This window comes from Ursus arctos, unplaced genomic scaffold (assembly GCF_023065955.2).
Source record: "Ursus arctos isolate Adak ecotype North America unplaced genomic scaffold, UrsArc2.0 scaffold_1, whole genome shotgun sequence".
NCBI lineage: Eukaryota > Metazoa > Chordata > Mammalia > Carnivora > Ursidae > Ursus > Ursus arctos.
Window position 1 is genome coordinate 79,631,738 of NW_026622763.1, and position 26,965 is coordinate 79,658,702.

At 37.9% G+C, this 26,965-nt stretch overlaps 1 protein-coding gene across 7 annotated transcripts in view; it reads left to right on the top strand.

The window, feature by feature from the left end:
* PARD3B (par-3 family cell polarity regulator beta) overlaps positions 1-26,965 on the top strand; it is a 980,939-nt gene that overhangs the window by 392,316 nt on the left and 561,658 nt on the right. For 5 of the 7 annotated variants that reach the window (XM_044381230.3, XM_026492130.4, XM_057304240.1 and 2 more), the window contains one exon: positions 344-515. The exons of the other annotated variants lie outside the window; for them this stretch is intronic. In XM_044381230.3, the coding sequence (XP_044237165.2) occupies positions 344-515 (172 nt within the window). The remainder of the gene's footprint in view (positions 1-343; positions 516-26,965) is intronic. 7 annotated transcript variants of the gene reach the window in all.

The following is a 26,965-nucleotide window of genomic DNA, read 5'->3' on the forward strand; positions in this document are numbered from 1 at the left end:
TGCATCTTCAACTTATATTTCCGGAAACTCTCTCAAAAAAATACTGAAGTCCTTTCCGGCATGTTGGGAAAGGTGGTGAGGGGAGGGGCAGCTGTCTTCTTCCTTCAAGAGAGTTAGCCAAAATAGATTCTTTATTTCAAGAACAGACAAACCATTAATGAAGTCCTGCCACCGTACCTTTGGACATAATATTGAATTGAGAGTTGTGGTACAGAAACATTCAAGTTACAGGTTTTCAGAGGCCATTTTCTTTAAAATCAAAGAGCGATCACCATCAGCTCGACGCAGGGCCATGTGACGTGCATGCCATTCAAAGTAATTAGTGTTGTTGGATTGTTTGTAGCTGATTGCTGTGTTTGATGAACAAGAACCACTCCACAAGATTGAGAGCCCCACTGGAAACCCTGCAGGTCGGCAGAGCCCAGATGCCTTTGAGACGGAAGTGGCTGCCCAGTTGGCTGCATTTAAACCAGTTGGTGGGGAAATTGAAGTAACCCCTTCTGCTCTGAAATTAGGTATGTGTATTTTCACTGGTATGTTCTTCGCCTGGTTGAAATACATCATCTTGCTGATTATAACTTATCGTTTTAGTATCTTTCTTTAAAAATCTGGTTTGTCTTTTCTTTAGATTATTTTTACATAGCTCTCTGTAGCTGCGGGACGCTCAGACAAGGGGATGCGGTTTTTTTCTTGAACGGCGGGTGGATCTGAATTGCGTGTTCTTGAATTATCCGACAGGACAGGCTGGTCTGTAAGTGATGGGGTTCATCTGTAGCCTGTGAGGATCACTTAACAAACAGTCTCTGAAAAGTGTCATTTGGTAAAAGCTAACGGTTATCAAGGAATTCAGACTAGGAATAAAGGTCACTTTCTGTTTCAGCCACCTTCTTTTTCTCCTCAAACTATGTGTCTCAGACTTTGGGGAAAACATTTCGAAGTTAGTCTCTTAATTCTGTCCTATTCGTTTATTCAAACAAGAACAACCCACCCAGTAATTTTGTTCGGAATTCTTCATTTTTGTTTTGAAGGCATTGGGAGAAAACGAAACATTCTTCCGAAGTTTCAGTGAATTTCCATCTCCAAGAGCAGCGTCAGTTTTTGGTGATACCTCTTAGAGATAAATTTAGGTCAGTTTAACAGCATGAAGCTTTTGAAAATCCGCTAACATTTTGGTACTTAGAACAAATTTCATTCCTGTCGAGTGTATGCATCTGTTTTGAGACTGCTCTGAGCACCTGTTGTATAGGTTAACTCTCCAAGTAGAAGAACAGAGGCTTTTACTACCCTGCATGGGGAATCTTTCCCTTGCAAAGCAAAGTATATGTTTAAAATCACAGAAGTCCTGCAGAGTACTAGTGTTTCCCATCTGGAACAAAATGTTTACTGGAAAGTTTAATTTACCTACCACAATACTGAATATCCCTATTTGGTACTGATTTTCTGGAAAGCATCTGTGGTGCCGCTTTTATAATAAACCAAGTGGAAATTTATGACCTCTCATCTTCATGCTGCTCCTCTATGCTTTGGAAACCCAGCTAGTGACGCGGTGTTCTGGAATGTGGACAGCCCAGGGCTCCGTGGCAGCTTCGCTCCATCCACAGCCGAGGTTTGTGGCTGCAGCAACCTCACCGCCCTATCATTCATTTGCATAATGGATGCCTTTTTATCCATTATGCAAATGGTGTGGGAGGGAAATTAGGCAATAAGGGAAGACGAAAGGAGAAAATTGCTCTTGCTTGTTCCAATATTCTATTTATAAGCAAGCACTGTGTGGTCTTCAGAAGGCTGAACCTTAGAGTATCCTGTGCTGGGGAACTTGTTTCTGCCTTCTCTTAGGGTCTTTCTCAGGGAAAAAAAATGTTTATCTTTCTTAAGCTTTCTCAGCTTCTTTTTTGAACCACCTGAGAAATACAATGTTGAAATCTGGAAGAAAAGTAAGCTGAGGTTCTTTTTCTTTGAAAGTGAATTTTCTACTTCTTTAGTACTAATTTTTGGTGAAAATGAGAGATAGACTCTTTATTAAGTGGGGACTTCTTGCCAGGCACTGAGCTCAAAGCAGTGTACCAAGTGTTCTAAATCCTTTGCTCATGACAACTCATTTTTTTAAGGATTTTTTTTTTTTAAAGATTTTATTTGTTTCAGAGAGAGAGCATGCGTGCGTGAGCATGAGTGGGGGGAAGGGGCAGAGGGAGAAGCAGGCTGCCCACTGAGGAGAGAGCCTGATGCAGGGCTGATCCCAGGACCCCAGGATCATGACCTGAGCCAAAGGCAGACGTTTAACTGACTGAGCCACCCAGGTGCCCCCATGACAACTCATTTAAGCCTCATGATACTTAGCTGGGTTCTGTTATTCCCCTCATTTAAGAGGTGAGGACACAGGCACATGGTACTTAAGTAATTTATCCAAAATCACATAGCGATGAGATGGCAAAGCCAGGATTTGGACTCTTTCTGGCTCCAGTGTCAGGAACCATTTTTCTGTGCTGCCTCTCCTATGCTAGTAGTAAAAGAATAAGTAGATATACTTTTTCAGAGGTGTACTTTGTGAATATATATCTAAACCCTGAAAGTGCTTAACTCCCCGGCTTCAAATCCATTTCACGTAGTACTGTGGATGAGATGATGAGATTAGCTAACCTTCCTTGCTGGGTGGTCAGTGTTGCCTTCCTGCCATGGGGTCTGAAGCCTTGGCATCACCTCCGCTTCCTCCCCTGTCCTGCCAGCCAGCCTCACTTCCTTCCGCCTTCATGCACGCGACCATTGGAGCAGGACAAGCTTTGTCATCCATCAGACCATCGCAGAGGCCTCAAGCTGACCCCTCTCTTCCCAGGGTCTGCTTCTCCAGCGCTGCCTTTCTAAATCACAAATCTGATTATATCACTCCCTGCGTAACAACTTCCAGTGGCTTCCTAGTGCGCAGAGAGCCATGTCCAAACCCATTAGCAGACCGATGCAGATGGTTCCTCAGAATTCGCTGGAGGAATTTGGGCAGGGATGAATGATGAAAAAAATCATTCCTTATCTGACCTCACGGGTCCAGCACATTGAGTACTTTTCATTTCTGGAACTTTAAAAGCAAAGAAGAGAAAACATTTATCAAGTTTCTCAGAGAAATTAAAGAAAAAAGCCACGCAGGCTGCTTAGGGGTCTTCCTATTCTGTTTTCCTTTCCTTTTGTTGCCTTCTGGACAGGATGTGGTCGTAGATGGGGCAGGTGTCACCTCGGGATGGAGGGATATGCCTGGCAGCAGAGGCAATGATCATGGCTGCTGCGGGAATGTGACCTGGTCGTGCTGTCAGGCCCACTCTGAGATCCTGCTTAGATGAAGGGGGGTGGGTGACAAGAGGGGGAGTAGCATTTGTGTTCCCGTGATCACCACAACAGGGTGCATATAAAATGCCAAACACCAGAGCCCCAGCTCTTCACCTCAACTCCCCACTCAGCTCCCAGAGGCCATTGGAACTGGTTCTGCTTCTCGTGGGGCTCATTTGTGTAGACTGGCATAGCAGACACAGGGCTTATTCTCACGGATTTTCAAATTCTTGAGACCTGTTCAAGAAGATGGGGAATTCAATCATTATCAGCTCACATGCTTCTCTCTCTTACCAAGATACCATTTAACATAATAGGAATCAACACATTCTTATGATTAGATTGTATTAATCACCAAAAATTTGTATTTTATTGATATCTGAAATAAAAATATGCTCGATATTCAGTATAATTTTTATACCATTGTCCAACACAAGATGATAATTAATGGTGTTCTGTTAAAAGCCAACAACATTCCCTGTATGCATACAGAGATTGGCCCCTCTTCTTTTTCTTTCAAGATGAAATACTTATGCACAGAATATGCCAGAAGTTCATATTTACAGGCTCTTCATGACCTACCTACATCCTCTCTGCCCACCTTTATTACTGGCCACACTTTCACAGTTACGTTAACCTGCAGGCACCACGAACCACTTGCCATTCCCCAGATTTGCTGTCTTTCAAGTCTCTGTGTTTGTAGAAGTACTATCCTCTTCACCTTGACCCTCCCTTTGCCTCTTTTCTACTTTGTGGAATTTTATACACCTTTTAAATTCAAGCTCAAATAGGACCATGTTTGTAAAGCCTTGTGCACATCTTCAAGATAGTACAATAGGTATACAATAAATAAATTTCATAATACTTCATTCAGCGATGATGAGTTACAAAGATGAATTGAAGAAATCTACTGACCTAAAAGGGTTCAGCCATATACCCTATAAGCTAATAGGGTATATATATTTTTATTTATAGGAGGAGTTTCAAATTAATTGGACATCTACATAATTCCATCTTCATCCATCTTAATTATTTCTTACCATTTATTTTCCCAATGGATTTTCTTTTTCTTTTTTTTTTCTTTTTTAAAAGATTTTATTTATTTGAGAGAGAGAGAGAGTGCACGCACACACTCGTGTGCACACACGATTGGGGGAGGGGCAGGAGAGGGAGAAGCAGACTCTCTGCTCAACAGGGAGCCCGACGACGAGGGGCTGGATCCCAGGACCCTGAGATCATGACCTGAGCCAAAGTCAGGTGCTTAACAGACTGAGCCACCCAGGTGCCAGACACCCCCCCCAATGGATTTTCTAATGTCATGCTAAATGACTAAGTCCTGATGCAGAAATATTTGCTAGTTTGGGCTAACACTTTAAGATTCTTTTCTGAAATTGGCCAGTTCTTCCTACTGTATGGCCTAGAGATTGCTAACCTAAAAATCTATTTAAAAGAAGAGACGTGGTAAAACAAACGCTAGGTAGAACACAAAGAATGATATGCACAGAGTCCACTTGGACTTTAAAGTCACCCAGTTCAGGGATTTTCCAAGTCTTCTTTGGGGCCCTGTGGTACTTCTGAACATGTTTTGGCATTTCAACAATTATGTGATTGTAGTTAATGACAAATGACATTTATTGAGCATTTAAGTTCTAGACGCTCTCCTAATTTATTCATGTTCACTCTTTGTATGGATGGGATTGGTTATGCTGGCAGGGAAGAAAGGGATGCAGAAGGCTCTTGAGTAGACAACAGGGAATCCTAATGCCTTTTAGAAGTCCTACAGTGAAGAAACCCACTTCCACTCAAAAGAATTCTTAGTGCCCCTGAGAACAGCTTTTGTAAAATGCTGGCCTGGAATTAGACATTTCCATAGAACTTCATAATTAGCAGTTCTCTAGACAATTAACATTATTTTACAAATAAGCAAATGTGTGCTCTGATGTCAAATAACTGGTTGTTAGGTAAAGAACTAGAGTTGGACCCTGTGTCTGTTGGCTTCTAATACAGGGCTCTTTCAACTACATGACAGTTTTGGGATTAATTGTAAATTTCAATTACCGTGTCTTTGAATAGTGTATGTGATAAAATACCACCTCATATCCTTTTAGAATTGAGATAGAGTGTAAATTAATAAATAGATACTATGAATAGCTGTAAGTCAAAAGCTAATAAGGGAATAAAGACCAGAAAATTAGATGGAGAAAATTTCTTTTAAATCCTTCCATAAGTTTAAAAAAAAAAAGAAGAATTTGCTTCTGGCTCATCTCTTGTAGTTTTGCACACAACTGCATGCATGCATGTGTATGTGTTTGGGGGGGAAAGTGCACCCAAACCAACGTGCTAATGAGATACAGAGGTGGGTTTTTTGTTTTTTTGTTTGTTTGTTTCCTGTATTGCGGATGCTGTTGTACTCTTTTTGACATTTCAAGTATCTGTCCATAGGGCCTTCTGTACATCAGACACATTAGGACAATTACTTTGAAATTTGGAAGAGTGAGGGTCTTTTAGCCTTCTTGTCAGTAGTTCCTTTGCTGCCTTTAAATCTGTGGTAGCTCACCCTCTGTTCGCAGAAGATGTCATGAGATCGTGGCCCCAAGCTTGGCCCATCCTTGTCCCTTGAGAACCAGTGGTGTGGAGCTGGTCCCAGACCCTACAGTATTTATCTAGCTGTGCGCCCAGGTAAATCATTTAATCTACATCAGGGCCCCATCTTTCCAAACAAACAATAAACCAGGACCCATCTGTCATTTCCATAGAAGTGAATGTTTGAGTTGAGACCATCCGGGTCACTTCGTGATGTGTCATTACCATGTGTCCTTGCCCCACAGTTTTCTCATCTGTAAAATACACCTTGCTTGTCCTGATGAGCTGTGGTTGTCTTAGGAGAGTTTCATTCATACCACACTGAATTTGAATCCAACTCCACGTGCCTGCCAATTTCTGTCCCATGGCCCCAGTTCATTAGTAGTTTTATTTTGGATCTTTTGATAATGTTTTTCAGTACTTCTTGACGGAAACTTGCTATTTTGGGTTCAAGCTTACGTGAGAAAATATTTTCTTTAGTTATACTTATTTTAGCAATGTAATTTAAACAGTGTGCCAGGATAAAACGTATTGGGGACTTGGTTGTTACCAGTCTTGTGATCTGTGTTACCCAGATATAAAGCAATCTGATTAAAGTTTGGAGTTGAAATAGCGTTAGCTTTATTCCCCTCTCGTGTGTTAAACTTTGAAGATGAGCTTACTTTCTATTTGAAAGTGATTCTTGTTTCTGAGACTTGAAAGCTGAAAGGTGCCTCAGATGCTTTATTGTTTCCATGTGTGTTTGTGCTTCAAAACTGAAATGGAAATTATGATTGTGTGTTTGTTGTAATATAATTATTTTTCAAAACACTGAGTTCCCCTGTCTTTATTTTCAGTAGTTCTCAGGGAAAAAAAAATTATATAGCCGTAGATGAGTGTTGGAAATTGTGACCGTTTTCTATCTGATTTTGACTAATTTACTGCATAAGGGAAACATATGGGAACATTTGTCTGAATTTTTAAGGAAACCAAATCCCTTTATGGCTCTGATCTTCAGGAAAAAATAAAGAAGGGGAAGTTTATTCCTTTAATTAGGCTGCAATGTGTAAGTAGCTGCTGTGCCCATAATGTGAGTTTAAGTATTGGCATCTGACCCTAGACAAACACAGTCACACCACACACATAGCAGAACGAAAGCTCAGGGCTGGGCCGGGCTTCTGCCGGAGCCTTTGAATTCTGACCACAAAGCGCACGAGCATGTGCGGGTTCCTCGTTGCTGGAAGCTCTCCGCTGTGGGCTGTGAAACCAGAGTTGAAATTACCAGGCAACTGAGGTCATTTGCTTGGATGAATCCATAAGTCATAATTTGGTCATTGAGTTTCATCTTATTTGTTTCCTGTTGGGGCTGATTATTCAAAAGTTAACAGCTATAGAATAGCTTTCCTTTCTTGACTTTTCTCTTCCCTGCGAGCCGGGTATTTTCTTCCCATGCAGGCTTAGATGAATGATGTTGTAATTAGCTATGGTAACCTTGCCAGGCCATCATCAATCAGTCACAGCCACAGAGTCAACAAAGTGTGTGCATGCTTTCTGGTACGACAGTGACTAAATCGGGACGAAGGAGGTCACGGCGTTTCTAACCCATTTCTGGCATCATTCTTCTTTTCCTGATGTTTTGGTTTTTATTTTAGTTTTTTTTCACAGTAGGTGAAAGTGGCTGGGGGTTGGGGGAGTCAGATTATATATTGAATATTTAAAAATGTTTTAATACTCCGGAAAGGGCCGGAGGTACTTCGTTGAATGAAAAAATAAAATCAATTCCTAAAGACAAGCAACTCCTGAACAAATGTTAGAAGGTAATTACCACACAGGAGTCATTTTTGTTTGTGTTCGTGAAGTACAGATGTGGGTAATAGTTCAAATAAGAACTTTCCAGCATGCTTGGCATTACCTTTTCTAAGTAATTGCAGATGAATGGTCTATACGGGCGTACTCCATAGACAGGCAATCAGTTTATAACATTTTATAAAAATAATAGTGAGATTTGCTTGAAAATATTCTGTATTCTTATAAATGTCTTTTAAGTGAGATATCATTTATTAAATTATAGAATATTAAACAAGAAAAAACATTACCATCATCCTAACAGAACTATTTTCATTTTTCTATTGAGTTTATCTTTATATTTTGCCTTAATTTTCTTTTTTACTACCTGCTTCAGTTCTCCTTTTGTCCCTTCAATTTCGTGTGCTGTATTCAATGGCTAAATTTAGTACTTAAACTGGTACTAAGGTGGTTGAACTCTATGGAAAAAAATAAATAAAGGGGATTTGCATTTAGCCATTTATCCAAAAATGTAGGATAGTCTATAAAAAGCAAGCTTTTACTCTTGTTGTTTTCCAGCTATAAATTTCTAAGTTGATTATATGACCTCAAAAAAAGCAAAAAACAAAAAAACGCCAAGTTCACCGTCTCCCCTTTGGCCTCTTGCCGATGCTGGACCCACACAGAGACAGTCTACAGATCCGCTCGTAAACAAACGGAATGAAAGGTCACCTTCCTACCGCTCGCTTGATATTAGACCCCTGGGTTTTCAGGCCTCTTTTGCACACTGCTTTTAATAGTAAGTCCAGTGAGGCCATGTTTGCAAAGGCCTACTCCCTGAGTGGTGAAAATATTTTCAGTCATACTGTCATATTCAACTTTTTATAGTTCCTTGGGCCACTGATAAAATCATTTGCAGTTTGTTCTTTTACTAAAAGAAGGGGACAACCACCCCCCCGCAACACTCCAACACACACATACACACACATACATACCCATAGTCTCTTCTTACTCCCTTCCCACCTGCCATTACAACCCCTGTCTTCCTTTCTTATAAACAGTTCCCCACCCCTCTTTTCTGAGACAGCCAAACAGCACCAGACAGAATGGTCCTCCATTCTCTGGATAGACGTTCTGCTTTTCACAGCCTTCTAGGGTTTCACATGCCTTTTTCAAAATGCTTTCAAATTACGCATCTGTATTAAACATTCTTAACAATAGGACTCAGATTTTTAAATATATAAGTCTTTGTGACCGTAGATTACAGTTCTCATAAATTTCTAATCACACCTAACCAAATTATTTATGATAATCATGCTGATTTTCTTTTGCAGTGTGAAATTCAGGAATCTTGCTAACAATTCAGTATGTGGTAAAGCCTCATTTATACTAACAACTTAAATATAAGGTTTAGCCCTTAGGATTTGTGTGTTTTGTGTGTGTGTGTGTGTGTGTGTGTGTGTGTGTATGCCCATGCCCGTAGACAAGATCCCCCCCTCCCTTCTACCCATCTGGGGGACTAATTTAATTATTTACAGAAGATCCATCTTAAGGACAAGTCACTCAGAGTTGGACACGCTTTTATGACTGGCTCAGGATTTTCTCATTTGCTTTATCTGATAAAGCCATATGATAAATTATGCCCCAATATACACATATTTGGTTAGTTCCTTGCACTATACCTATTTGGAAATTTTGCTAAGATCTTGATTTGGCTAAATGAAAGTAAGAAATACTGAAACAGCTTGATCTCTTCATTCTCACATCCCAAGGTGATAAGGAAAGGTGACAGCCTTTGCTTAGCAATTGCCATAAGAAAGCTATCTCTCTTGTGTTTACCCTTTTTAAAATGTTTGCCAGATAAAAGAAGACAACTTCCTAGATTCCACCACCACAGTCTGTCAATTTATCATTGAAACAATGCATCTATCATATGGTACACAGAAAATGGTGCCCATTCTGTTTATTCATGGACTTCATGGGGAAATCTTGATAACTATCAGAAAACACAGGTAACCCTCTAAAAATACCAGAAAAATCTTGATTACTGTTCTATGTAAATATGAGACTCTATTAAAATCTTCAAATTCCTTTACAGATGGAAGAAATTTGGGACTTTTTTTTTTTCCTGTGTGTAAAATTAAAAGAAATTATGTGGGACATCTTGCCTATTTTCTTTTCGTTTATTTGGAAGGCTTGGCTAGGATTACTTAATGCATGTGTGTGGAATATGGCATGATCAAGGAAAATAAGTTAGAAGGCTTCTACCTACCACAACCTATTTAAAATCATAGCTCTTATAGTTGGTGTTTTAAGATAATATTAGTTAAAAGAAGCCATTACCTCAATGTCCATGTTTCTTGAAACTGTTGATAAGAATGGCCTGTCCATATCTTTTTGCATTATTTATTCTGAGAAATGACATGGATAGCAGGACGGGGAATGGCTTTGTGTCATCTGGTTCTGCCGAATTGTGATGATCAATTAAACTCTCCTTATGTTTTTAAAACAAATAGACTCTCTGTCCCAGAGACCCAAACGCATGAGGCAAACTTTGTATTTTAGTCACAGTTCAGGAATAATGTCCTTTGACCTCACGACTTTAGTTGGGTGTTACAATTAACTGCCCTCATGGCAGAGAACTCAGCCTTTGCATGGCTAACATCTGCTCTTTTCCGATGATTGGGCTTAAGAATGTAGTTATGGAAATCAGTCAGTCTGTCTGATGTCATTGCTACAGAAGATGGTGGCGTGCCTGTCACTGACTTCAGGTGATCAATAATTATTTATTGCTGGCTCAATAGATGAGAAGTATTATGCTAGGCTACCAGAGGAATATAAAATAGCACAAGCCATGAACTCATTCCCAAGCAGCTTGCAATCTAGTTGACTTAAAATAAATTACTGGGTGAATCTCTTAACTTGGTTAGGTTTCCATTTTTATAATTTACAACTCTTGTTATAATAACACAGCATACAATTATGAAACCTTATAGTTAAAGAAGGTCTTACCTCATAAGTAGATTTAGATGTGCACAAAAAGCTTCGCTGTGTGTCATTACTCATGTGCGATGTCTCCCCAAAGCTTGATTAATTATCTTTTATTTGGGTCTTTGTTTGACAGAGAGGTTCTGGAAATAATAAAACTTCAAGTTTGTGGTCTGTATGTGATTCTGCAATTTTCATTTACTCTTTTGGGCACTGTTAGTTTTATCTCCTATTAAGTGACCAGAAATAACTAGGATCCCAAGTCTTTCTGTTACCTCTAACAGTGTCCCGTGCTGCCCAAGGAAGGTCTCCAAGGACCTAATGGGTTGATGGATGAATATTTATTTATTCACCCATCCATCTATCCATCCTTCTTCCCAATGACACCCCAGTCAAATGTATTCTTTTAATTCTAGATAGTACAGTTGGAGACCAGACTTCTACCCTGGTGAGTTCAGTAAATGCACTGTTCGGAAGAATTAATTGTGCCCTAAACTGGAGGTAGATGTCAGTGACCCACTCCTTGCTGCTTTTTTACTGAGTGCCGTATAAAGTACTGACTGGACTCCTAAGGGTGATCTTTTCTTCTCCAATCTATAGGCTATATCTCAGCCTGATTTATTTATGTGATACAGAAAGTTAAAGTTCTATTTTCAGTCCCTCTGTTCTTACTCATAAACACCATTCTCTATTCAAATGTCCAAACTGTCTAAATATGATTGTCGTGTATGTGAATTCATCTACATTGCAGACTGTATAGGGAAGGAGCATCTTGACCATTTTGGAAGATTTCCTTAGAGAAGTTTAGAGAATGAATGTTGTGCGTTTTCTCCTTTTCAGACCAATTATCACCGTCCTCAAAAACTTACTCAAAACATAAATTTCTTTAAAAGAACTTCCTTGACTGCCTTATTGCCCTATTTTTAAAAATAATGTTTAGCATTTGTTTGGTAGTTGTCATAAATTTGATATGATAATGTTCTGTCTTTACAAGGTAAAAAGTTATATGAGGTTAGGCAAAATTCTTGTCTATAATTCATGTCTTCTTAAAAATTGGTTCTCAGTATGCAAAATGTAACATGAATATATTTGACTTTGTTTTTTCTCTAGTATCTTAATGAACAAGTATGCAACACATTATTTCCAAAAAGGATGAAGAAGGATATAGATGATACAATATGTAAATATATTTACCAAAGTGTAGTATAGAAATTAAGAGCACAAACATAGGTCAAATATGACTCTGTCCTTTACAAACTAGGTGATCTTTGGCAAATTATTTAACCTCAGTATGTCTCAGTTTCTTCTATAAAATCTCTCTCTCTCTCTCTCTCCATATATATATATATATATATATATATATATATATATATATATATAATATATAACCCATTATCTATACACATATACACATCCGTATACATATATACACACACGTGTGTGTGTATAGATAATGGGTAATATCAGTAATGACCGAGTAGAGCTGTGAGCATCAAAAGTGTTCATATATATACAAATATAAAACATTTAGAATAGTGCTGGCCATGTAGTAAGTGCTAAGTCACTATTATTTTTATCATTAACTTTATTATTGATCATTTGGCAGAAAATTATAAAATCTCCTTGTGTTTATGTAAATAATATTTTGGTCTGGATTTTTGTTCTCCCCTTTCCCCACTTTCAACCCATGACACCATGTTCTCTCTTTCTCATAAACGTAGACTGTGGTCATCTTATACCTTCTCCTAAGCCATAAAATTAAATTTGTTTTTCCTCTCTTCAGGCTTACAAGATAAACAGTAAAATGATTTATTGAAGCTAAAATAATACTCAGGGACATTAAAATAATATAATTGCTGCTGAGTTTTCATATAATACCTTTGTGCTTGTTTTTAGAGATTTGATTCTTTTTATCTTAACTCAAGTATTTACTTTCATGTCCTCACCCTGATTCAGCATATCGTTCATAAGAATTTTCTTTTACAGTTGGTAAGTGCTCGCTGTTTATGTTTGACAATAGCTTTACACAATGGAAGAAGAATTTATTTGTAATGTTGTTTCACTCATGCAGCTGACCTAGAACAATGTATCAGTCAGGGTGCCAACAGGAAACAGATGGCATCTCAAAGGTGTATTTGAAGACAATTTAATAATGGGATTATTTATGAAAGCGAGGCACTCAAGTCCTGAAAAGATTGGGAGAACCCTTACCATCCCAAGCCTGAAAGTGGCAAGGGGAGAAAATTCTTAGCAGTCTGGTGAGAGCTGCAGATGTAGAAGAGAAGTCCTTAGAGGACCAGAACCTGTGATCTTAGATTGCCCAATGCTTCCGCTTTCAGAGATGAGGGAACATAGTGGGGGATAAACATCCTAATGCCCCTTTCTTCCTATCCTCTGATCTCCAGCTGGTCCTTCCTACTGTCCAAACCCAACAGGCAGCAAGAGGGAAAGTGGCCAGTGTGATGGACTGAGTTACTGAATGGAAGTCAGCCTGTTGGCAGCCAGAACAGGGCTTAAAGGACTGGGAAGTAGCTCTGGATAGCAACATGGAGCCCAGCCAGCACAAATATCCAGTCTGTGTGTCTCTGAGGTGACTTTTTTTTTTTAATAAAATGCTGGTATAGATAAAAAAATGCTTTACAGTAACAGTTGATTATATGATTCACATAGAACTTCTCTATTGGAATATAGATATCAAATAGAAATTAAAATTGCTTTTATCCTCAAGGTGTTCACGATTCAGTACAATAGCTCTCATTCTTTATTTTGTTTTAAATTGACCCATAGCATGGGTGATATTTATATATACCGTGCACTGAAATCTAATACCCACCTTTATGTAATTACCTGTCTTGCTGACTATAATTCCATCACCTTTAGAAGTAAAGCAGTAAATCACATCAGCTTTTAGTTCCCAAAAAGTAGATTAAATATATTTCTTTTGTGTCTCCTCCTTCCCAAACTTTCATAGAAATGACAGTTGTAAATAAAAATAAAGGGAGGGGGATAGAATACTAAAACTATTGGAAATGGGAAGAAGGGGGAATGGAAAGTAAATAGAGTCAGATTAATAGATGACTCAGATTTCAGGCTGCCCTAGAGTCAAGTCTTTTTCTTTCGGCATTGAGGGATGGGCTGGGGTGGAGGTGGACAGCCTGCCTGCCTGCCTGCCTTCCTGTTTATGCCTGTTAAAGTGAGACCTGTCAGTGAACATGCTTTAAAACAACTGAAGCTCCTTGTTACTCTTAAGCAACTGAGTACTTCATACAGAGATACAAGTGGGCAACCACCGCTCACCAGACATGTAAGGGAACAACTCAAAAAATGATGCTAGAGTAGAATTGACAAGACAGCCTTAGAGAAGAACAAAAAACTTGGGAGGGAGTACCTTACCAGACTCCAAGATTTATAAAGTTATAGTAATTGATTCAGTATGGTTTTGGCACAAGAAGAGATGAATGGCATAGGATAAAAATTTTTAACAACAGACCCTAGCAAATAGTCATTTGTTTTATGTCAGATTTGACACTGCTGTGCATTGGGGAAGGGATGATGCTCAGTCAATTCAATATTTATATGGAGAAAATAATAATACTCTTAACCCCTACCTCACACCTTATACAAAAATCAGCACAAGACAGATTGCTTTTGCCATTCCTTTATATTTAGATCTACAAACAAACTGTGAAGATGATATAGGGATATATGCATTACTTTAGAGTTAGGCTTATTTTTAATTCAGGACATAAAAAGAGCTAGCCATTGAAAAATTTAGATAAATTGGATTATGTTAAAGAATTCTGTCCACTAAATGATAACATTAAAACAGTGAAAACAACTGTAGACTCTGAGAAGATATTTGTAATACATATATTTGACAAAAGGCCATGCCCCAAAAATATGAAGAACTCCCAGAAGGAAGAGAAAAGCAGATAATTCAAGGGAAAAATAAAAGTCTAACAAGGCATTTCATATAAAATAGATATTTGCATGGCCAATAAATATATAAGAAAGGGTTCAGTGTCATATAATCTTCGTGAAAGACATGTTAAAACCACATTGCAAAATGGAGAACAAAATTATGTATTTTGTTACACATTACACAATAATGTAAAGTATTGACTTATAACCCGAGATATAAAGTAAATATACATGTTTTCATACGGATACAAATAAATGATTGAATAAATAAAGGTGGTAATGGTGGCAGTGAGGAACAAATCTTCCTTACAGAAGAGTTCCAAATAATATATACACATACTCCTTCCCCCTTGAGTATAAACTGAGGTTGGTGACTCACTTCCAAGTATATAGGTTATGGGGGGAAAAAGTAATGTGTGCAGAGGTGAAATCTGGCCAGTGCTACCTGAACCAGCTGATCAAGATTACCATCACCAGGGAGAAGTCAGCTGATATATTCCCTATAAAGTGATGAGCAGAGTGTTTCACCTCAGTGATGTTCTTCCCCAAGGCTCATCTGGAGAAAAACATTAGACAAACCCAAACTGAGGGCACTCCACAAAGTGTCTGACCAGCCCTCTTCACAATTGCCGAGGTCCTGAACAACAAAAAAAAGACTAAGAAACTGTCCCACACTGGAAGAGACTCGATGTCTAACTATGATGTGGTATTCTGGATTGACTCTCAAACAGAAAAGGACATTAGTGAGAAAACTAGGGAAACCCAATTGAAGCCTGTAGCTTAGTGAATAATCCTGTGTCAATAACTCATTCGTTTTGACATATGCACCATAGTTAGGTAAGATGTGAACATAGGAAAAATTAGACACCCTCCTATCTTTTCAACTTTTTATAAATTTAGGGTCCAAAATAAAAAGTTGGTTTACATTTATTTTTTCAATACAAGACCACTACTAATACATGGATTACTAAAATGAAAAAGACAACACCAGGTATTGGTGAGTCCGTGCAGTAACTAGAACCCTCATCACTAATAACCTGAGGTTAAATTAGTTCAGTATTTTGGGAAAAATGTTCAGCAGTATCTACTAGAGGTGAACCTTCACAACCTCTATCACTCTGCCATTTCAGTCTTAGTTAACACAGGTAATTCTCAGCAGCAAAGAGTATAGATGTTTGTCAAAAGATACCACACAGCATCCCTGTTCCTCTTAGTCCCTAACTGAAAACAGCTCAAGCGTCCGTTAATGGTAAAATGGTAAAGCAGCTGTGGTGTAGCATATAATAGAATACAACACTGAGATTGAACTATTGCGACAAAACACACCCTGGAAGACACAGAAAATAGAATGTGTATTCATGTTAATATCCTTGTCTTCTACGGTGGGGTAGTGAGACGTACAGGCTGGACCATCCAGGTCAAGCAAATGTAGGTATTTAAAAAATAAAATGGCAATTAATTTAAACTTCATTCATTCACCAAGTACTTATTGAATACTTATCTGTATGCCAGGTATTTTTGAAGCTGCTGGGACTATAACAGTGAACTACAACAACTTCCTGCCCTCACGCAGTTTACCTCCTGGAAGGAGACAGACAATACACATAATAAATGAGTTATTTCTGTGGTATGTTAGAAAGTGATAGGAGTTTTGGAGAATGGGGAGTCCAGTGTTAAACAGAGTAGCATTTAAGCAAAAATTGGAAGGCAGTGAGAGAAGAAGAGTGGTGGTTAGAGCAGAGAGGAAGGGAGGCGCAAATGAGGAAAATGCCTCATCCTTCCGAGCAAGGAATCGAATGCTGCTACATCTGAACACATACACACACACACACACACACACACACACACACACACACACGGGAATGTATATATGCAGTTAGCCACCAAAAGAGTCAAGAACAGCAGCGTCATAAAAGAGTAACTTCTGGAAGGTGTGCCTCATAGTGCAAGGGAGAAAGGAACATTTTATTTTTTCTTTCTTTCTGCTTGGTTTGAATTATTATGATGGTATGAATTGTTTTTCAAATAAGATTTTAATTGAGGGGCACATTAGGACACCAGTAGTAGGCAAGGAATGTGAGAGATATTAGAGAAGCTTGAAATCACTCTAATGTGTAGAAGATAAATCATTTGCAAAATTAAGTACTTATTACTAAAAAAGGATTGTTTATACCACACCTGTCAGCTGCTTGGAGGAACTGCTCAATCGCTTTTCTCCAACTCACAGACTGAGCTGGGAGGCTCAGGAGTGGATGTACCCATGACCAGCTCTGAGCACAGCTGCAGAGTACCCCCAAATCCACCCCCACATTAAGCACATCAGTTCAGGGGCAGGGTACCGTGTTGGGAGTTGCCACCTGAATTGTATTTCTCTATCATGAGGCGCTGGCTCATACTTCCCACCAATACCAGCTCACTTTATCACTCGCAGTCTTTAAGGTCAAACTCGAAGATTTTAGTTAGGTGTATGGCAAAACAAACAAAAAGTTCTCTAATTAAACCTTATGAGATGGGTAGAGAACTACATCATTGTCTGTCGATGATGTATAACAATTCAGTATTAAAACAACTGTGTGTGTTTACTCAGGGTTTAAATCACTACAGACCTCAAAAGGAATTCGTCATTGTATCTAATGAAAATTAATCAGTCTTAGAAATCATAATATACCCCATAGGGATTATCTTTTTGTTTGTTTGTACTTGAGAGAATTTCAAATTGTATATGTCTAAAAGGATAATGGATGTAATTATCTAAATCTAGAAAAACTAAAAATACTTCATCTAAGGTATACACATAATTGGGGAGTTTTTTGTCTTTTTTTTTTGCTCGGATTATCTGGATAATTGCCTCCATTTTCCACCTGATTGAGTGTAAGCAGACGGCAACTTGAGTATTTTATAGGAAGTTGTACTCGAGTTTTCATAACACAGTAACTTGAAGTCAAAGTGTTGATACTGAGAAATGTTTTTGGAACAGTGTTGTTTTGGTCGTGCAACTGGTGGTTGGGGTTGATGGTTTTTAGACATTATATAAGAATTTCCCTATTGGGTAGTTATATTCTAAAATAATATGGATATTCTTAAACCTTTTTTTCTAATTTTTCCTATTCTTAGATCTTGAGCAAATATATTTGCTAACTCTGTACTGTGGTCCTGACCAACTGAATTTGTACTGTGGATTGAAACTCATGAAGTTTCAGGCTGAGGTTTTGGTAAAGAATACATAGAAGTGTGTGTGTGTGTGTGTGTGTGTGTGTGTGTGTGTGTGTGTGTTGTTTGGATAGAGGGGGAAATGAAATATGGGGGAGGAGAAACTTCTTTTCAAAGAAAGTAAAAATGAAAGAATCTGGTATTCACTTCAACTAATAAATATAGTCGATAAGTTAGTGGAGCTAATTCAGCATGGAGAAAATATTCAGGTGTTTTTATTATCTGTAAGGTATCTACATCAAAATTATTTTTAAAAAATTCAAGATCTGAGAAAATGTTTATTATATTTACAGTGTATGGGTAAATTAACACAATAATGAGATACATTTCTTTTTAAAAAGATCTCAACTTGCATTATCTGGCAAGTATTAATAGATCTTTGTTAAGCTGTATTAATAACAGTCAAGATTTTTTAGTCTGTTCATTAGTCAGTTGAGAATAATTAAAACAGTTTCCGTATGTTCAGATGTAAAAATGCTCCTACTTTATCACTGAAATTGTTGTCGTTTCATGTTGAGGATGGAATGGAATTAAAATCATGTAATACTCAAGAAAAGATATGGCAAGATGATTTCATGGAGTTTTAAATTTAAATCAGTCATAGCCAGGGCCCCTGGAGAAGTATGAGTTCCCTTTCTGTATTTATTATGAGTAACATTAATATGTTATTAATTTGTACAATAATATGTGTAACAAAGAAGCCAAAAGATGATGTTATGGGATGTGTGAGTTGTCCTTTTTCTGGGAAGTATTTAATTCAGTAGCAGGAAATGGGATGGGCCTGGAACTTTAGAGGAGGGACTTTTCTCTTACATGAGGACTCAGATGTTGTGGTTAGAAAGAGAAGGGTTATTTCTGTATTGCATGTGTCAGACAGACTGTGATCCCCCTTTCCACCCAGTTATGCAGTTAGATATGGGTTTATTGGTGTAGTACCATAAACAGAGCCCTGTGAAACTACTGAGCTTAAGTCTGGCAGGGACAATGGAAAGGAGGCATGGACTAATCATTAGGGGAAAGAACTGCTTCACCTTTGCTCCACCCCCACCTCGGAGGACTTCATGGTGTCTTATTTCAGCATGTTCAAGCAAACAGTCTTACACAGCTTCAACACCCAAAAAAATCTTCTCTACCGTGTTTGGCACAGCTAATAATACCTGTAGGCATTGCCCCCAAATCAGTGGTACTATTGTGCACTACCAGAGTTGGGACTCTCTGGCTTAGTCTCCTTCCCTCCTCCCTCCCTCTTCTCCCTTTCTCCTGTTTTCTCTCTCTCTTTCAGCCCTTCTTTTCCTTTTTTTTTTCTCTTTCCTTCCAATCTCCTGTATTCCCTGTTCTCCTTTCTTCCCTCCCTCTTGCCACCTTTCTTGACTTTCCTTTCTTTGACAATCATTTATAGCCCAAATAGCAAAATTAGTCAAGTCCTAAGATCATCTTTCTGAGGAATAAGAATCCATGTGAACTTCAGTACCAAGACCAAATGCTTAAGTGGTTGAGTGGACATTCTTGATATAAGGCGAGAGAATTTCTGGAATTGGAAGGAAAGGCTTCACAATTGATTAATTGAAATAGAGCATGTGAAGTCACTGAGTCCAAAGGAGCAAGTACAATTCACTAAGATTATGCAGAAAAATAAGGAGGAGGAAATTTCACAGTGTTTGCATTCTTGCCATGAACATGGCTAGAGTCTGACCAAATGGACAAAGGGTCTTCCTGACACCGAAGTGAGCATCTAACCCATAAGTAGTAGAGGGTCTTTCTCATGTCAATGTGGCGTAAAAAGCCACTTGAAGAAAGTGGAAACGAGTGGTGGAGCCTCATGTACCAAGCTGGTTTCATTTGGGGAAAGATCTGGGAAGAGTTTTGGAGGCGGACAAGCAACAGACACAGGCTTAAGGAGGGGAAGAAGCCGAATTGTATTGAAAAGGGCGTGACTCGGGCCATGTGCTAGAGACCTTCATGGATGTGGCAGGCCCATTGCATCTTTGATAGTGGCTTCTGTTGGCAAATCTAATGTTACTGGATTCCTTTACTTCACTAAGCCCTGTCAGATGCCATTACTGACCGAAAGGAAACCTCAGAGGATACAGGTATATAAGTCAGCAAAAGAGCACAGGGAATAATCATCTCAAAAGGAGTGTCTGAGTCAGTGTTCTTTTTTTTTTTTTTTAAAGATTTTTATTTATTTATTTGACAGAGATAGAGACAGCCAGCGAGAGAGGGAACACAAGCAGGGGGAGTGGGAGAGGAAGAAGCAGGCTCCCAGCGGAGGAGCCTGATGTGGGGCTCGATCCCAGAACGCTGGGATCACGCCCTGAGCGGAAGGCAGACGCTTAACCATTGTGCCACCCAGGCGCCCCTGAGTCATTGTTCTTTAAAACATGTCGATGGAACCAGGAAGTGTTATGGATAGCACAGATCAGCCCTAAACTGTGATTTAGTTCAGCATTGGCAATTATTAATTTGGAATAATCATTACTCTATATAGTATGAACCATGATAACCTTCGTTTGAGTTCTTAAATCTAGTTTTGTAATACATCAAATTAAATGTAAAGACTAGTATGGTAACCTCTTGAATGGTGACCCTCCTTTTTTGTGGGTCTCACATCGCTATCTCTGAGTAAGAGGAAATCATCCTGCAATTAGTTCTCCCCTCTAGCAAGTTTACATTTCTAAAATATGCAATTAATATTATATATTCTTATTAGCATTCTAAAGTGACTTTTAGATTTCATGGGTGGGGGGAGTGTTTCTCAGTCTGTTCTGTGGAATTTTAAAACATCTCTGGCAAAAATTCCTATATGCTAGCAGCTAGAAGAATAATTGTCATTGGAATGACCTTTGCAGTGGATAATTTGACAGACACTTGATGGACAGCATTCTCCCATGTCTCTGCCAGCCTTTTACTTCCTGCCATAAAATGCAGGAGCAAAATTCTAACTCCAGTGATAAGATTCTCAACCACCATTTGTTGTATATCTCCCTCAGTGCAGTTCCGCAAAGTTTGAAAGCTCTCTGTCTTTTCAAGGTATTTTTCATTACCTGGAGAAAATGTGTCCTTTGGGGAGGAATCCTAAAACAATAGTACAGGTGCTGAATCAAATTTCCCAGGTGTGTCAGGGACTCTGTTGTAAGGTTGCTAAATAGTCCTGGTTTGGTGTATTAAATGGCACTCTAGAGTCCTACTATAAGAGTTAACACAACTGCCAAAGGTGCCTCTCCATACAGCAAGAGGACAGCTTTGACTTCGAAGAAATAGGCACTATGGAATAGCCAGTTGAGTTAGCCAAAAAGAAAAAAAAAAAAAAGCATTTACTAGTAAAATGAAGGCAATTAATTTGCAAGTAAACACGTTTTTGATATGTGGCCCTGGGGTGACATGTAAATTCCAAAGACAAATATTTTCTGTGGGAATAAAATCATTTCGAAAGATATTTTCCCTTGAATTCTGAGCATATCACCAGAACAGTCTGCTTATTGATTGATAAAATATGTGCTTGCGTCAAGTGTATTTTTCATCATGTTACCTTTGTCCAAGAATAGTTTTTCTGCAGTTTTGGGGCACAGATTATAAAGGTGACACATACTGTTCATGTGTATGCCTTCCCTTCTTTCTAGAAAGTATGGCACATGAACTCTGGGGCACTGTACATTATGTTCACTGTTGTATCTTTAACCCTTGGAACAATGTCTAGTCAGTCAATAAATATGTACTGAATGAATGCATGAGCAAATTAAATAAGATAACCTCTAAATATATTTTCATCTTTTTTGCTTGGTATTTCTGGTTTTCAGTGCCCCAAGACTGAGGCCTTTTCATTCAGTCTTTTCAAGTTGGAATCTTAATCCTGTTTCACTGTTTCTCATTCAACAAGAATGTTAACCACGTGCCAGAAAAAGTTAGAAACATCATCTATGATCCTCATAGAGGGAGGTTCTTTCATTTCATTAGCTTCTTTCTGGAGAGTTCATGGATTTGCCTCTGTGTTCATCCAGCTGACAAGCAGAATCCCCAAAGTCACATTGAAAAGACTGGAAGGAAAAAATTGTTAACATGGAGAGGAAAAACAGGGTTCGGGGAAAGAAGTAGATAGGAGAAAATCTGACAAAAAAATTAAAAAGAGGGAGTAACACCTAGAGTCCAGTGAGGATTATCACCTCACAGGAGGAGGAAGAGGACATGAAGGGAAAGGTCTCTGGAGAAGTTGCAGAGAGAGAGACATACTGATCAAGAGATACAAAGAGGACAAAAAGCTCTGGTCAAGCAAGAGGTGACCTCAGATTAGCACTTCATGCATGCTAAGCCATACCATGCTACTAGTGGAAGTTTGGCTTTTGGCTATATTGAAGTCCCCTATGAAGAAAAAGAGGGCCTTCATGTTCTCAGAGGGAAAAAAAATTGTGAACTAAATAACTATACATGACAGAAAAAGGAAAGAGCTTTGCTCAAGAATTTCAGATTTGGAGATTGTTCCTCATATCACACTCCTGAACTTAACTTAGTTCTCACTAAGTAAAAATAAAAGAGAAATCAGAAATTTACAGGAAAGCTGTGTCCATGTTTTAGGATGATAGTTCAAAGGAAGATTTGATTTTGAAACCAAATTACCTGATGATTGTTGTTAATAGCAGAATTAATGTTTGCATTTGCATGATTCTATGATGTTGTGAAACAAAATACGGTATTCCGTTTTACCACATAGGAAGAAATTATGGCTAGAAGAGGTCATGGAAGTCGAAGTCCCTAAACCAGAATCTAGGTCTCTTGACTCTTCATCTGTGGCTGGTTCTCCTCCCAACTTCAGTCACCTGTCCTGTATCTCGCTGTGCCAAAGTACGCTTATGCTTAAAAAAAGGGGATTAGTGGGTGAAGTGGCAGGGAGGCTGAGGCAGATTCACTATGACAAATAATTTTTTAACTGTTGGGTCTATCCAGTTACAGAAAAAATGTGCTTCTACAAAAAGGAATTAATTCATCTGTTTGTTCATTGATTCATTATGGAATATTTATCAGGTGCCGTCTACGTTCTAGATGTTGGGTTACTTAGTAGACGTGTAACAATGGGCAAGATAGCAGTGGTCTTTGCTGTCACCACACAAACAGCCTGTTACAGGCACGCACACACACACACACACACACAAAATAATAGCAATAATGGATTGAAGTGTAATAAGGTGAACACAGGCCACTATGCGAACTCAACATAGACTCCCTTAACCTAAGGAGAGAGCTGAGGATGGGAGATTTGGGGAAGGTTTCTCAGAGGAAGTGAGGCATTGACTGAGCTAGTTGAAGTGGAAAGAATATTTTAGACAAACTGTATATCATTGTATGTTCAAGAAAATGAAAAATGTTGAGTGTGACTGCCATCCGGGATGTGAGATGAGGGGAGAAGTATAGAGAAAGATGGCTGGGAAGTAGAAGGAGGCCAGGTCTGGAAGGGCCTAGATAGCCAAGGTAAGGAGCCAGACATTTTCCCAAAAGTCATTGAAGGACACTTTGTTGATCAAGCCTAAAAGATAACAGACTTTTCTAAAACTCTATGTGGGGTATGAAGAGTAGCAGTGCGATGAACAGCGATGTACCTAACACCTCATTTGGGGAAAAAAAAAAAAAGGACACACCGTTATCTTTAAAGCCCCTGTGTACCCCTTGCTGATCGCCTTTATTTCATTTTTATCTTGAATCATCATTCCTTTGCTTTTCTTTGTAATTTGACCACATATTTTTATATACCTAAGGATTAAAATTGTTTAGTTTTATATGATTTTTAACTTCATAAATGGGACTATACTATAAAAATCCATCTCCAAATTGCTTTTTCTTCTTGATACGTTATTCCGGAGAAGCATACATTTTGCTACATGTACCTGTTACCCATTTCTTTTCTATGTTGTGTAGTTGTCCAGTTTTCTTTTCATGGACACTGGTGTTATTTCAAGGTTTTTACATGCACCGTGACTATAAACCTTGATGTATTCTGAGGAGCATGTGTAAGAGTTCCATCTAGGAAATATACCTGGGAAGAAAAATGTTCATTCATAGAGCATGCCACTTTTCAAATATATTAGATAATGACATATTATTTCACATGGAATTTTTACCAAATTTTTTTTCTGTACCACTAAGTGCAAAAAATTCTTAATGTTCCCCAATTTTAAAATTTTGCCAACTTTACGGTATGAGATATTTCATTATAGTCGAGCTTAAGCATATTTTAATATAATTGTTGACCATTCAGATTTACTCTTTTGTGATGTTCCTGTTCAAGACTTTTATCCATTTTTCTAATGGGCTTTTACTTTTTCTTATTGATTTGTAGGAATCCCTTTACAAATTCAGAATACTGATCATTTGTAGATTATATATAAATAGAAATAATCTTCTCACACTTGATGATTTGTCTTTTCACACCTGTTTGTCTTCATTTCTCAATTTTCAACCTTTTTTTTTTTATGTTTGAATAATTCTTTAAGAAATCTGACCCTATTCAAAGGTAATAGGGAGATTCTTCTTTGTTTTGTAAAAAGGTTTATAATTTTTTCTGTATAAAATTTTACTTTACCTGGAATAAATTGTTTTGCATATGGTGTGAGATAGGGGTATAATTTTTCTCCCCATACAGATGAGCAGTTGTCAGATACCATTTATTATAAAGTCTGTCTTTTCTCTGTCTGTCTGCACAGCTGGTTCTGTCAAAATTCAGATTTCTTTTTATTTCTGTTGTCTGTTTCTGGATGTTCTAAACTATTTCATTTGTCATCCTATCTATTCCTATGCTAATACTATGCATACTTAATTACCATGCCTTTATAATAGCTTGTGATATCTGTCAAGACAGGTCTCCCATGTTGTTCATCTTCTTCAGGAGTGGCTGGACTGTCCTTGGTCCTTTGTTCCTCCACTTAAATTTTAGAATGGCCTGTCACATTTCAAAAATAAAAACCCGTTGCATTTTGTTTGCGACTGAATTCAATCCATAGATGAGTTTGAGGAGAGGTGACATCCCAACAATGCTGATTCTTCAAATCAATGATAATGCTCCATCTCCATCTTTTTATATCTTCCTTACTGCCCTTTAGTAAAGGTTGATGATCTGTCTCTTCACAAAGTTCTTGTATTTCTTTGAATTTATTTCCAAATACCTGTATTTTTGAAGCAATTGCAAAGAATATTAAGATATTTTATTTGTGTTTTTTGCTAGAACATGTAATTCAATTGGATTTTTTTTTAGGCCAGAAAATTTCCTGAACACTTATGTGAACTGTTATAATTTAACTAGAGTTTCTCTTAGGGGTTTCACACAGTCATGCCGTTTATGAGTGCTAATTGTTTTATTTCTTCCTTTCAAATTCCTTTATTACTTCATTAACCCTTTCCTGCCTTACTATGCTAAGACCTCCATTACTGACTAGAAGAGGTGATGGCAGTTGATTTTATTCATGATTTTAAGAGTTTGCTCAGTTTTCACTGTTGATTGTGTTTTTGCTGTTCACATACATTGTATAATATAAATATCACATGCATGTGATTTTTACTTGACTTTTATGTATATATTTATGATTTATGTTATGTATATAAGCACTTTACAACACATTTATGATATGAATATATATTTATATTTAATTTTTATCCCACATTGGTGTACATATATATGTGTACAAATACATATACACACACATACATACCATAATCCAGGGTGAAAAGTAGTTGAGTTAATTTTTTATTTTCTTACTAAGGTTACGAGTAAGAACATCCACCATCGCCACTTCTGTTCAACACTGTACTGAAGGTCTTGACATACTAATGCAAGAGAGAAAAGTGTAACAATAAATGGAAGATTTTTTTTTTTCACTTTAGGGAAGGTTTTTTCAATTCCGAGTTTACCAAAAGTTTTTGGCATGAATGAATGTCAAATTTTACTAAACAATTTTTTCTGTATCCTTTGAGGTAATTAAATGTTTTTCTCCTTTAATCTAGTAATATGGTGAGTTGTATTGACTTTTCAAATTCAGTTCAAACTTGCATTCCTGGGTAGTTCCAAATTGGGAAAAAGTCTTATTTAAAAAGATGGATGGAGAGATAGAGATAGAGATAGAGATAGAGATAGAGATAGAGATAGAGATAGATAGATATCTTGCTAGGTTCAATTTGTTAGTATTTTCTTTAGGACTTTTTGTGTCTGTGCTCTTGAGTGAGACTGTCCTATAATTTCTACTCTTGAACTCTGACTAGTTTGGTGGAAAATTTTTGATCAGGGTAGCAATCTCATTAGTTTTGGGGTTTGGCTCTAATGTGGAGCGTAATTGGAAGCATAAAGGAGTATCATCTTCCTTCATACAGAGACAAGTATCTCATTCATAGATCGGATGTGCTACAGAGAATTCTTGGTTACCATATGGTCCGCAAGATTCTTTCCAAACCTAAAATATGATGGTTCTGCATTTATTATCTGCCATCATCATTTACCTCATTGCTAGAAAAGTACTAAGGCAAGAAAGGGGATGAAAAGAAAGGCAGATGTTGCCCTGTTAAGTGGAAGTATATTTCAAAATATGACACTGTCATAAGAATGATTTTTGAAAACATTTACTTAGAATTTCCATGGTTCCATACTTCCTGAAATTAATTCATGAAACGTTTTCTACTAGTCTCAGCAACTTGCTATAGAATGTGCAGAGAAACTATTTAAAACTGAGTTTTGAACTCTGAACATGTTCTTTTTCAATCTCACCTGATAATAATGCCAAGTGCACCAAATCTTTCCCATCCACTGGAGATGAGAACATTTTCCCTGTGATGTTTAAACTTAATTCCAGAGTCCCAATCCCACCGATAATCATTCTCCCTTCCCCTATACATTAAAGTGGTGTCCTTAATTGCTATAATATTCACAAGGAGACCATTGGAACTGGAGTGCTCTCAGTTGAAGAATAGTACTGTAGGTGATAAAGATAAGTGGTATTGAGAACTACCCAATTTACTTCAGTGAATTCAATCTTTCTTAGGAGGCAAGCGGTACATGATACATTTACCTGAACTTTTAGAGTGATAAGGAAAATGTTTGGCATGCATTCAGGACCACAGAAACTTTAAAGTTTTATCTCAATAGAATAGTGTTCAGAAAAACGGTCTATTTACTTATAGGCTACAAGGGCAGTATAAATTTCAAGTTCTTTCAGTC